Consider the following 12,038-nt stretch of genomic DNA (forward strand, 5'->3'; position numbering starts at 1 on the left):
ATTAAATTTTACAATGAAATGAAATAAAAATAATTTTAGAAGATTTACTGAAACAAAATTTTTAATTCTTATTTTTTAATCTTTATGAACATATTTCTTTTATAATTAAAATTTAATTTAAAGCTTAATTTTACAATTATTTCTTCTTCATTGCTGTTTCTCTTTCTTCTTTTCCTTTTTCTTTTATTATCGGTAATGATATCTTGATTAAAATGGTAATAATGAATTATGTAGAATTTTAGCAGCAAGTGTGGCAACTTTCCTTGCAACTTTTCATTGATACGTTCCAAGCTAAATTTTTATAAATTGACTTAATATTATGCATATTATATTCATTCAAATAAAAAATTAAATATCTTGAAAGAACTAAGCTTTGTATATTTTGGTATATTATTATGCTGATAAAATAATTAAAAAATCATATATTATACTTAAAAAATACTTAGAAAAATTACTATATATGTAGAGAGAGAGTTATAATTATCACAATGCAAATAGCAATTAATTATATCTGATTCACAGCTTCAACACCAGATATACATACATCAAATGAATCAAATGAATATATCATATCATTTTTAAAATGAATTATATATATATATATATTTCAATGAAAAATATATATATATATGTATACATATTGAATTAAATAGTTAGCTCTAATAACATTTTTTATAAAAAAATCTAAAGTTTTTAGATGATAAATTATTTCATATGTAAAGTAATCTCGAGTTTGTCTTAATAAGATCGTAATTTTTTATAAATTTCTTGTTAAGAAATGTCTATTCTATATATTAATAAAAATCGAGATTGCTAATAGTTCCCATGTATAGAGTTCTTCACACAGAAGATATATTGTACCTTATATAGCAAATTGTATTTAATTATAAGTTTTTAAATGCCTTAAACATACAGCAGAAAGAACCAAAAATTTTGTATATAGTAGATTAAGAAAAATTTTCTATGTTGTATATTCTCCAACAAAGAAATTATTAAAAAAACATCTATTTTCGTCATAAGTTCATCTTTAGTTTCATTATCTTAAGGTACAATATGGCCGGAAATCGCAATAATTTATTTTTCATCAAATAATTATAATAATCATTAAACAATAATCTTGTAAATAATGTAAATATTAAAAATTTATTAATACTAAAATTAAATTTTTTAGAAGTTTAAATTAAAGAAAAAATTCTTTTGAAACTTTTGATAAAATTTCTATTTGTTTTTTTCTATGTAAATATATATTTATGCGAAAATAAAATTTACAAATAGAATCTACAAACTAATTAATATCTTAAAGAAAATTTTCAGTTTAAGTTTCAAATAGAGTTTTCGTTTTTTTTTTAAATTTAAGATTTTTTCATTCTAAATGTTGAATTACATTAATTTTTGTATGAAAATATAAGTGATGGTATGAAATTATTTTTATATAATTCTTGATAATTTTTTTCGAGAATTGCAACCTTTGATGACAATGTTTCCTAATAATAAGGTAGCATTTGAATTTTCATTCCTTGAAACGATGCTAAAATGCATTTTTTAAGTAACTTATCAGAGTGTATTTGCACAATTAATGTACAGTATTTTTATATATTAATTGCGAACAATGCAATAAAATTGAATACTGAATATAAATCTTTCACATTTTTTATGCACCTCAAAATTTTCCAAACCTATTGTTTTTAATTTATTTAATTTATTTAATTAATTAATAAATAAAGATTTTACAACAATTAAAAAAGATTTTAATTTTTCAGTTTTTAAGAGTTTTAAATATTTCATTCAGAAATATTTATTCAATTAAAAAATATCTAAATCTGCAATAAAATATATGAAAATGACAAAAATAAAATTTGTCATTTTTGCTGCGCCTACTAAAGTTCCATCAACACCGGAAATTCTATTGCGGAAGCGGATGACGTTTAATGCATAAAGGATCGTCGCATAATGCCTAGTTGATGTTACAAGAGTACTCGTAACGAATTCAGGCGCGAAACATATGGATATTCCCAGATCGTAAATTCGAAGAAGCATCTTAGAAAGACGAGGAACGAAACAGTGTTGGAGGAGAACTGATAAATAATTTACCAAATGCCAGCCGATGGCAGGCTTAATGGATTAGACGAGTCAGTGCAAATATTATTGCAAGGAAACGGCAGTTAGCAACGCCCAGTTTGTTCGATTGGTCAAAAATGATGTCAACCGGTTGTCTTTTGGCCAATCAACGTACACCGGATGTTCGTTGGATCTTTTCAATATATTTTCTCCACTATTTGTCTTCTATGTCGTAAGGATATTGTGATTTTTTCTAATGAAATCTTCAATATTACTTCATTTCAATCCCTATAATGTATATACAATTTAGAAAATTAAATAATTTTTCAATAAAATTTAAATTATAAAAAGAATTTATTTTCTTATTATTTCCTTAACCAAGAAAGCAGAAAAGGAAATTCTGGTTTACGCAAATGATTAATATTATTAACATTATTATTAATATTATTTAATCACAAATTACCAATAATGAATAAAAGGATTTTTTCGGAAAAAGAAAAAGTAGATATTTACTATATATCTCCAATTCTTATCTTTTCTTTTTCTGAGACTGAAAGCAGTCATCATTGAATTAGTGATCATAAAGTAACCAACCGGTAGCTGGAAGAACTGTCACATTCTCTCATGGTGATCCCAGAAATCTGAGAAACCACCTAACCTAAACATAGCGACCCACCACGCTTCACTGGTTTATTTACGAACGCGAGAACTCGATGGAAATCCTGCCATCAGCCCTATGCGTGACTGTTTTATTATTTCGTCTCCTTCTTTTTTTCTTCTTTCGTAGATATGAGATAAATTTTTAATCGGATATTTTATTAATATTATATATTCTTTAATCTCAATCTCTTTAATTCCATGTTTTCTTTACAATTACTCAAATCAGAATTTCAATAGATTTTCTATGAGAATATTTTAAAACTTATTTTAATTGATTAACATCTTATCACAAAATCAACATGAAAAAGAAAAAAGAAAGAATAAATATTAATAATATTTTCTTTGTTTTATTATCATTTGCAATTTCTGTCATTCTATTTTTTTTAGAATAATTAATTGTGCGTTGTTAATACCAATTGTAATCATCATCTTCTTTATAGTTTCCTTCAATATCATGTGTAATATACTATATATCAGATTGATTTAATAATAATATGCTGTCTTACATAGTCAGTTTGTTTTGTAATGGCTTACATCATTTGAAATATAAATAAAAGTTTATACTTACAATGACAAAAAAATATCCTGCTGATTATATTTCAACTGCAATTATTTTTATTATCCTTCAAATCACATTAAAAAAAATCTTAGCAATTTTCTTGTCATAAGCAATTAAAATTCTATTTAATATCAATAATAGTTTTGAAAATTTATATACTTGAATTCCAGTAACTTCTATAACCTATAAAACATTATATGTATTTATTACTTAATTTTTTAAATTATATACATATGCTTCACAATTAAAAAAACCTGAAGATCACAAGATTACAAGATCCATTGTTTAAAATATTTATAATATTCCCTTGGTACAAGAATCATTTTAAGTTCAATTGAAGCATCATTTTAAGAAATGATCTCAATTGAAAATCAAAGATGGAGTGAATTAATAAGAAATGCTAAGCAGAAACATTCACATAATTTGATTATCCATCCAATTTTTAGTTTTCATTTACAGGAACAATTTCCATGAAGAATATAAATATCAATGGCAACTAATTAAATCGCATAATTAATTCATTTTTGCATTAATTATTTTCAAAATAGTTTTTTTGATGAGTAATAAGATACGAAGAATTCATTAATTCACGATCTCCTAAATCATGTCAGTTTTATTATTTATTATTATTTATTCATTAATTTTTGGCAATAATGAAGTATTTTTAACTATGTATTTTTTATTAGTCCTTCATAAACAAACTTTTTTGTTTATTTTGTTCTAATAATAATTTATATAATTCAGATAAAATATTATGTTTGAATTTCTTTCTTTTAAATTTTTTATTTGTATTTTTATTAAAATTTTATGAAAAATATTTTTATTTTTTTATATTTTTATCTATTATTTACTATAAGTAAAATTTTACTAAGTAAAATTTTAAATATTTGATTGTATAACTGCAAATATTTATATACTTATATATTAAAATATAATTGTAAATATACAAATCTAATATCTATCATAAAATTTTATGATAAAATAATATGAGATATATCGAAGAATATAGACATGTGTATTTTCATTTCATAAGATTTCACGATCAAGTGTTATTTATTTTAGTTATTTTTTTCAGATGCTTTTAAGACAAGATCGAAAAAGGAGAGGTTAGAATTGTGAAAGCCAGAAAAAAAACCTGATTTCCTTATTTTATGATCAAATAAAATTGAAATTTATATATAAAAAGTTTTTGAAAATTGCAGAATTATTTGAACATTAAAATTCATAAAATAAACTACGAAAATATTATGGAAGATTAATTGAAAATCTAAATAAATAAGCTTGTTAGAAAACTTAAATTCTATTTAAATTATATTTAAATTAATCTAAACAAGATTAAAAATTTGAAATCAATTTTGAATCCTTTAAAAATATTTATTTAATAATTCAAATTTATTCAATTTGAATTATTTTGCATCAATCATGATATTCTCCAATATTTTTTATATTCTATTTAATGTTCTTAAACGGTTCTAATAGCAAGAATTAAACAGAGTTGGTAAGAAAGTTAAAGATGGCTTCACAGGATATATCCTTCCTCCCGAGCGCACTCAAACAAAGAGCCATTGAAAGAAAATTCTAACTGTTTATCGTTTCAATAAACCGCGACTGCTTCCGTTTCCTTTCTTCCTTTCTGATCGAACTATTAAATGATACTTTAAACAATTCTCGAAAATACTGTATGCGATATGTTTCGATCGCATTTCGATTAAATATATCAGATGAATCGATCTTTCAAACTATCGATTGATATTGTAAATGAAAATATGAAATGGAATTAAAACAATAATAAAAGATGTAGGAATGAAAGAAACAAAATGTTTTTTAAAAATTAAAAAATCAAAAATAGAAAATAATTTTTTCAAATAATATTGTACTTCTCTTCAATATTATGACTATCAAATTAAACAAATCAAATTACATTAGCATCTATATAATATACTTGACATATATAAAAAATTTAATAATTATTTTATTTATTTCTATTTATATATATTCATATATTTATATAAAAAGGAAAAAGATAATACATAAAACCATAAATTGCATGATAAAATATAGAGAGATTTTAGAAAATTGTTTTCCCATAATGACATCTATATCTGTTGATTTAAATTGCGATTTTTCGTCCATACAGAATAACCATTACAGAATAACCATATTTCGTGCATTTTATAATTTATTTACATATTTAACTAAATTAAAAATAATAATTTTTTATGTATATGAATAAATATAAAATGTATGTGTGAATTTTATATAAAAATAATAAAATACACAACGAATGTTGATAAATGAAGATAAAACTTATTTCAAATTTTTACCAATTTTTATCATATTTAAGAAAAAACAATTTACTCTTCTATTTATAATTAAATGCAATAATAATATTTAAAATGGCTATTTTTTTGTCAAAATAATCCAATATTACAAAAAATATTATTTTAAACATAATAGTTCATTTCAAATAAGTCTTAATTCGAGATGGCGCTGTTATACAATCGAAAAGTGCGCATTTTAACTTTCTATTTTTTTTTTTTTTTATAGACAATTTCGCAAACATGATTTTCTTTTTCATTTTTAATATAATTTTTTACTCATATTACATTAAACACAACAGTAATTAAATCTATCGAAAATATTTAAAGTCTTAAAATTATATAAATTTGAGTGTTAAAAAAAATTTGGAAGTCATTATTTTTTTTTTTTTATAAATATATTGAATATCAAGAAAGCAAAAAAAAAAAAATGTTTTTTTCATAGAAAAATTGTTACACTGTCTGATTCATATATAAAATTTACAGTATTTTAACGTAAAAATATCATTTTAAGGATTGAAGTTATTTTTTTTTTTTTTTTTAGTATTGTTCATTATTATAAATTATTAAACGTTTGATATAATAACCATATTAATGTCTGACATCATCAATTTTACAAGTATATAAAATCTCTTTTTTTTTTATTGCTGTAGCGGATGGCAGAAAAAAAGATTACGTTCAACAAAGCAATAATAACCGATTCGAACGAAACTTCTTCGAGCGAGCTAACATAGCAACATGTATATATATTCAAAAAGATGATAAATTTCCAGCATATTTTCTAATATTATTTTTCAAATGGTTCAATTAAGTGACAAATACTAATGCTGATCTGTTCAATTTCTTTCTTTTGTGATAAATTTCTTTATCTTTGATATTACATATGTCTTACTAATCTACTACATATATTTACAAGATCGACATATTTCGCCGATGACACAAGCTATTTTCTATTAAGCTTAGTTCGATTCAGTTAGAAATTTTGACTTAGTTTCTCATTGGCACATCGCAGAGGCAAATTTCTTTAGATAGACTCGGGAAGTTTTTATGATATAATATGTTATAGATGTATAAAGGAAATTAGAAATTAAAAATTACGAAGACTGTAGCAAAATTTTAATTTTCATTGATTTTATAGTTGTTTGGGAAGCCCCCACGATTTTAATTTATCATTCTATTTCTTTCATTCTCTTCCTTCCTCTTTCTCCATTCACACACACATATACTCATACATACACATATACACTCTTTCTCTCTTCCTTTATCATAATTCATCAAATAATTGCTAAATATTAAAATTCAGATAGTTGAACTATACTTTGGAAATTCGCGTAACAGAACCTGACTGAAAGCCGATAATTTGAATCCGAAATTTACATTGATTTAAATCAATTAATCTTTTGATCTTTTTTTACAATTGCATAAAAACTTATTGATATTTTATTTCCAATGATAAACGCTCTTATGTAGAATTCTTCAAGGAATTATTACCATTGTTTCACGATTATCATGTTTAAAATTTGCAAATATAATACAACTTGTTTTTTACAAGTAACTTTGATATAAAAGTCTATCAAACGCCCATAATATATCAGCGTATTTAAAAACCAGAAGATTAAATAGATTCTTCGCGTTAATTCGACAATTATGGACAAAGTCCCAATTGAATTTTTAATACTTTTTTTCAAGATCTGCACGCATCATTATCACAACTTTTTTCCACTTTTCTCCCTATACATAAAAAACAAAGAACAAATCCTATACATTCATTTTTTTTTTACTTATTCTGTGGCAACGCTCCACAATACGTATTTTACTGTAAAAGCAAAGGCCGCGAATCCTATGATGACAACAAGATTGGTGAGCACATTATACAATGGACTTTGATCCCTTTGCAATTGGTCACGTAATAGCGAAGAAACTTCTGAAGCTGTGGATTGATGCCTTGCCTGTTTTTCTAATTCTTTTCTATGTTCTAATTCTGCCTTTATTGTCTATAAAATATGATTTTTTTTTATTAATATATTCATTGGTATCACATTGAAATATTTGTTTTATGACATTAATACTACCTCAACAGTTTCTGGAAAAAGTTCACAAAACAACTTGTCCTTTAAATTATATTCCAAACTCTGTGCAGCAAATTGTTTCTTCTCATAATCTGATGTGTTGATACTACCCATGGTAGGACTATTTTCAATCTATCATAAGAATGATTATTTTCAAATAAAATTTTAAAATAAATTGATTATATATAATTAAGTTTATTAAATATTAATATTATTTTACTATACCATGAAACTAAGTAATCCTGTAAGAATAGTAGACACACTCCATGCTGGATTCCATGTATCAGGATGAAAATCAGAAATAGATAAACATAATCTTGTATTGACTTTAAATCTGCCATTAGGAGTAGTCATATAAATGCTAGGAGGCTGAAATGGAAATTCTACTGGAAATATAAGTTTCCCATGATAAAATCCTCCTTCATAGGGAGTTTTCTCTGGGCCTTTTACTACATAATGCCTATAAAAACATATTTAATATTTATAAATATTTATTAATAATTTACATAAAAAATTTTCTTCATAAATGTTAAATATCATTCCATATCATACATACCATTCTAATATATTAGAAGGAACTGGTTCTGCAACAACATATGGTATAGGGTCTTTTTTAAGACGCAAATAATCTTGTTTCAGTCTTGCTGTTGCACTATTAGTTATCCTATTCATATTATATTAGAAATACTTTGTAAATACTTTGTAATTCTTTATTTATTAATCCTTTGTTATATTTTAAAATGTATTTTTTATACAACAATTTTTTATAAAATCTTTTATATTGATTCTGGGAAAGTGTAATACTTTTGTTTATTTTATACTGAAATACCATATAAAAATTGCGTGTTTCACGTGACAACTTGAAACGTTGATTTTCCAAGTTGTAAAATGTGTTTTACTCTTAGGATATGACGTTTAAAGTATTATCGTTTGTGGTAAATTAATAAAAAGAGAATTTGAATGCGAGTTAAAAGATAGGTTACGTTGCCTTTATTCTTGGTAACGCAGATGCAGATATATACGAAGAATATCGTGTATTGAAGAAGTGTTCTTGACAATCTTTATCTTCCCACTTACAGAATATTCACGAATGACACTAAATTTGACAGCAACTCTTTCATGACAGAAAACATATGACTATGAAATGCACTGAATTATTTCATTTCGTAACAGTGTTGCCAAGTTCTATTATAACGCATTTAATAATTATTGGCGAATTAATTGATAAATCATTTTTTTTTATGATTCAAATTCTTATTTTATTATTCACTCTTTTCTTTCTTATTAATTAAAAAAAGTATGATATTTGTTTGAGAACTTTTAGTCGATGAAAATATTGATAATAATTTGGTCATTAATCAAATATAAAATAGTATGTAATGAAATTAAATAAATAAATTGTAATCTATGTAAAAAATTATAATTAAAATAAGATTAAAATTATAATTAAAAAAATTATGCGCAATTGTGAAAATAAAATAAAAGATATTTATATAAAATATGAATATAACAACTTTCTCTTTTGAATTTATTATTTATTAAAATAATAAATTTTATTAATAATAACTTATATTACTTACATAGTTTTCAGTTTAAAATGTAAACATTTATTAACTTTCAGTTATTAATATTTATAATATTATATTTTAAATATTATATTTTAACTTTATTAATAATACAAATGATTTATAAAATTTATCTAATTTTTTAAAATATTATAAATTTTTATAAACATCAATTAAAAATAATTCTATTAATATTTATTTATAAATACTTTCATAGAATAAATATACTAAATTGTAATTTAAAAAACATCAAAACTTTTGAAAACTTATTACACTTACGTAATAAATAAATATTGCAAAAACAAATTATGTGAAAAACTGTTAATATTCGTTCATACTATTATTCCCTAGATTCTCTAGATATTAATATTTATATATAAAAATATACAGTTATGAATCCAAAAATATTTATCTATAGAAATATTTTTATAAAAATATAATAAAAAATGTTTACCAAATAAAGATAAAAAGAATAAAATTTTTTTATAATTCTGTTACGTAAATTTTTATAATTATATTCATTCAATTCTTTGTAGAATTTGTATTAATTCAATTGTTCTTCAATTCTTTGTAGATTTATCAATTCTGAACATATTCTTTATAATATTTTTGTATATAGATATAGAATATTTTAAACTACCTGTTAATATTTGAATTACGCAATATTATTTATAAAAAATATAGGAATTATTAGTTGATGAATTGAGCTTAAGATTCGTGACAGTCTCCGCCTCTCACGGATTATCACCGGGAAAATCGACACTATATTGATACTTTTAGTACGAAAAAAATTATTTAAACAATATTCATGAACTGTTTAAGAAAATTTATTTGATTTTAAGACTTCTTTAGATAAAAGTATTGTATTATCAAACTCATCAAAAAGATGAGTTCTTCAATTTCAATAAGTAATACTGGTCCTATGACTAGTACTACAGGAATGGAAACAATAGTGGCTGTGGCACTTGGTGCACTAGCTGCTGTTTTCTTTGGTGCATTTTTAGTTTTGCTTGTCATTTGTAAAAGACAAAGATGTTACTATGTAAGTTACTTATTTTTTGTTTTTTATAGAATATAATAAATTTATATAATCTCTATTTTTAATATGATAATAAATTTATATAATTATATTTCAGAATCAAAAAGATTCTCCAGATTTAAGTTCAGATTTATTAGAAGGAGAACATTTTTCTGGTTTAGGTTTAGATGCTTGGGAAAGTGAGGAATGGTTAGCTGGTGCAGAGAGGTATAGAGTGTATGTTAATATCTAGAGATGAAGCACTAAACTAATTATTCAATAGTCAAATTTTGGACAATACAGATGGGTTGATGATGCTACGGGTTTAGCTCCACTGTGCATTGATGTATTGAGATCTTGTCATACTTTGGCTTCTAATCTCACTGCTATTGCAGGAACAGTGAATAGTAATACTATTCCATTGGAAATCGTGGATGTGAGTGTATATTTTTTTAACAAATAATAACATTTAATATTAATAAATTTATATTTTGTAGGTTGCCAGACGTATTCCATCTCGTGTTGATGATGTAGTTAGAAGTTTGTATCCATTATTAGATGCAAGATTATTAGAAGCCAGAGTAGCAGCATTAGTATTAGCTGTTACACATTTGGCATTGGTAACTAAGCACGGAGTCTCCAAAAATCATGCTAGGAAGTTAGCTTTTATTGATCAAGCTTTGAATGATATGGATTCTCATTTATCAATCTTGAGAAATGCTGCATTAGCACAAGAAGTAGCTTGTTCTATTCCAACTTCAGCACCAGTTTAATTTTCAATTTCTATAAGAATTTTCATCAATTTTTCAATTTTCACAATTTGTTTATAATTTTTATATTTCATGGTTTTAGGTTTTATAATAGGTTTACTAAGTATTGCGTGAAATTAAAAAACACGCAGTATTAAAAAATATTCGATCGAGTATTTCTTTTTCTTTTTTTATTATGTCAAGATTCAAAACCTAATAGTGCAACTTCGATTTTTCTAGCAACAATATTTAGTGTATTACATTTCATGTAATTATAATTATTACAAAAATGCATATATACTTTCGTGAAATAATATATTAAAAAATATTGTAAGATATATGAAACATACGGATGATTCACGCAATTAAGCTAAACATAACTCTGAAATAATATCACATTATTATTAAAAATTTTATAATAAAATTAAAATTGAAATATTTTTTTAAAATAATAGTTTAGACATTTAATACATTTTTATAAAGAATAAAAAAAGTTATTGCTTAAATTTAATTTAAAAAATAAATCTAAAATTTTTGAAATACCTCTAATTTTATATATATATTGTTATTGTGTTATGTTTAATTTTTTCTAGTAAGATTCCTATCTATTTTCCATTTTACAATTATAGTTTAATTGCACGAAACATTTCGTATATAAATTTAAACATTTTTTATAATCAAAGGATATCAGAGTTATAATTCTTGTGAATATGTATAAGATATTAGTCTTCCATGATGTTAATACAAGATCAATATATTTATATAAATATATGCGAGATAAAAAATTTTATTTTGATAGAAACTATGTTATTTTATCGATTATATTAAATATTTATAATTATTTGTACACATCCATATATTTTTTTATATCTACTGAAAATCAAATTAATTTATAGTTAAATATGATTTTTTAATAAAGCTAAATTGCAAAAGAAGAATTCGAGTACTTGTTAAGTTTTTATAATACTTCTGTTTTATTTTCGTACTCTGTAGTAATCTATATATATAAATACATACATACACATATATATATATATATATA

General features: G+C 23.1%; 3 protein-coding genes and 1 long non-coding RNA gene across 5 annotated transcripts in view; 2 read left to right on the forward strand and 2 right to left on the reverse strand.

Annotated features, from left to right (window-relative positions):
• The window catches only part of LOC102675487 (protein twist), an 8,025-nt gene extending 5,634 nt beyond the window's left edge, over positions 1-2,391 (forward strand). The window contains exon 3 of the mRNA XM_006607285.2: positions 1,884-2,391. The gene's annotated coding sequence lies outside the window, so the exon portion shown is untranslated. The remainder of the gene's footprint in view (positions 1-1,883) is intronic.
• LOC116186084 overlaps positions 1-3,338 on the reverse strand; it is a 7,294-nt gene extending 3,956 nt beyond the window's left edge. For both annotated transcript variants that reach the window (XR_004151012.1, XR_004151007.1), the window contains exon 1: positions 3,287-3,338. This is a non-coding gene — a long non-coding RNA (uncharacterized LOC116186084). The remainder of the gene's footprint in view (positions 1-3,286) is intronic.
• A 3,706-nt stretch (positions 3,339-7,044) lies between these two features.
• Positions 7,045-9,000, reverse strand: LOC102675202 (ubiquitin-conjugating enzyme E2 J2-like). Its single transcript, XM_006607283.2, has 4 exons — positions 8,221-9,000; positions 7,890-8,124; positions 7,668-7,796; positions 7,045-7,589 (listed from the first exon to the last, which is right to left on the reverse strand). The coding sequence occupies exons 1-4, from the start codon at positions 8,334-8,336 to the stop codon at positions 7,377-7,379; spliced, it is 693 nt and encodes a 230-aa protein (XP_006607346.1). The 5' UTR covers positions 8,337-9,000; the 3' UTR covers positions 7,045-7,376.
• Positions 9,001-9,851: 851 nt separating this feature from the next.
• Positions 9,852-11,934, forward strand: LOC102675074 (transmembrane protein 98-like). Its single transcript, XM_006607282.1, has 4 exons — positions 9,852-10,271; positions 10,366-10,475; positions 10,551-10,683; positions 10,745-11,934. The coding sequence occupies exons 1-4, from the start codon at positions 10,116-10,118 to the stop codon at positions 11,018-11,020; spliced, it is 675 nt and encodes a 224-aa protein (XP_006607345.1). The 5' UTR covers positions 9,852-10,115; the 3' UTR covers positions 11,021-11,934.
• Positions 11,935-12,038: the final 104 nt, after the last annotated feature.

This window comes from Apis dorsata, unplaced genomic scaffold, assembly GCF_000469605.1.
Source record: "Apis dorsata unplaced genomic scaffold, Apis dorsata 1.3 scaffold_4, whole genome shotgun sequence".
In the NCBI taxonomy this organism is placed as follows: domain Eukaryota; kingdom Metazoa; phylum Arthropoda; class Insecta; order Hymenoptera; family Apidae; genus Apis; species Apis dorsata.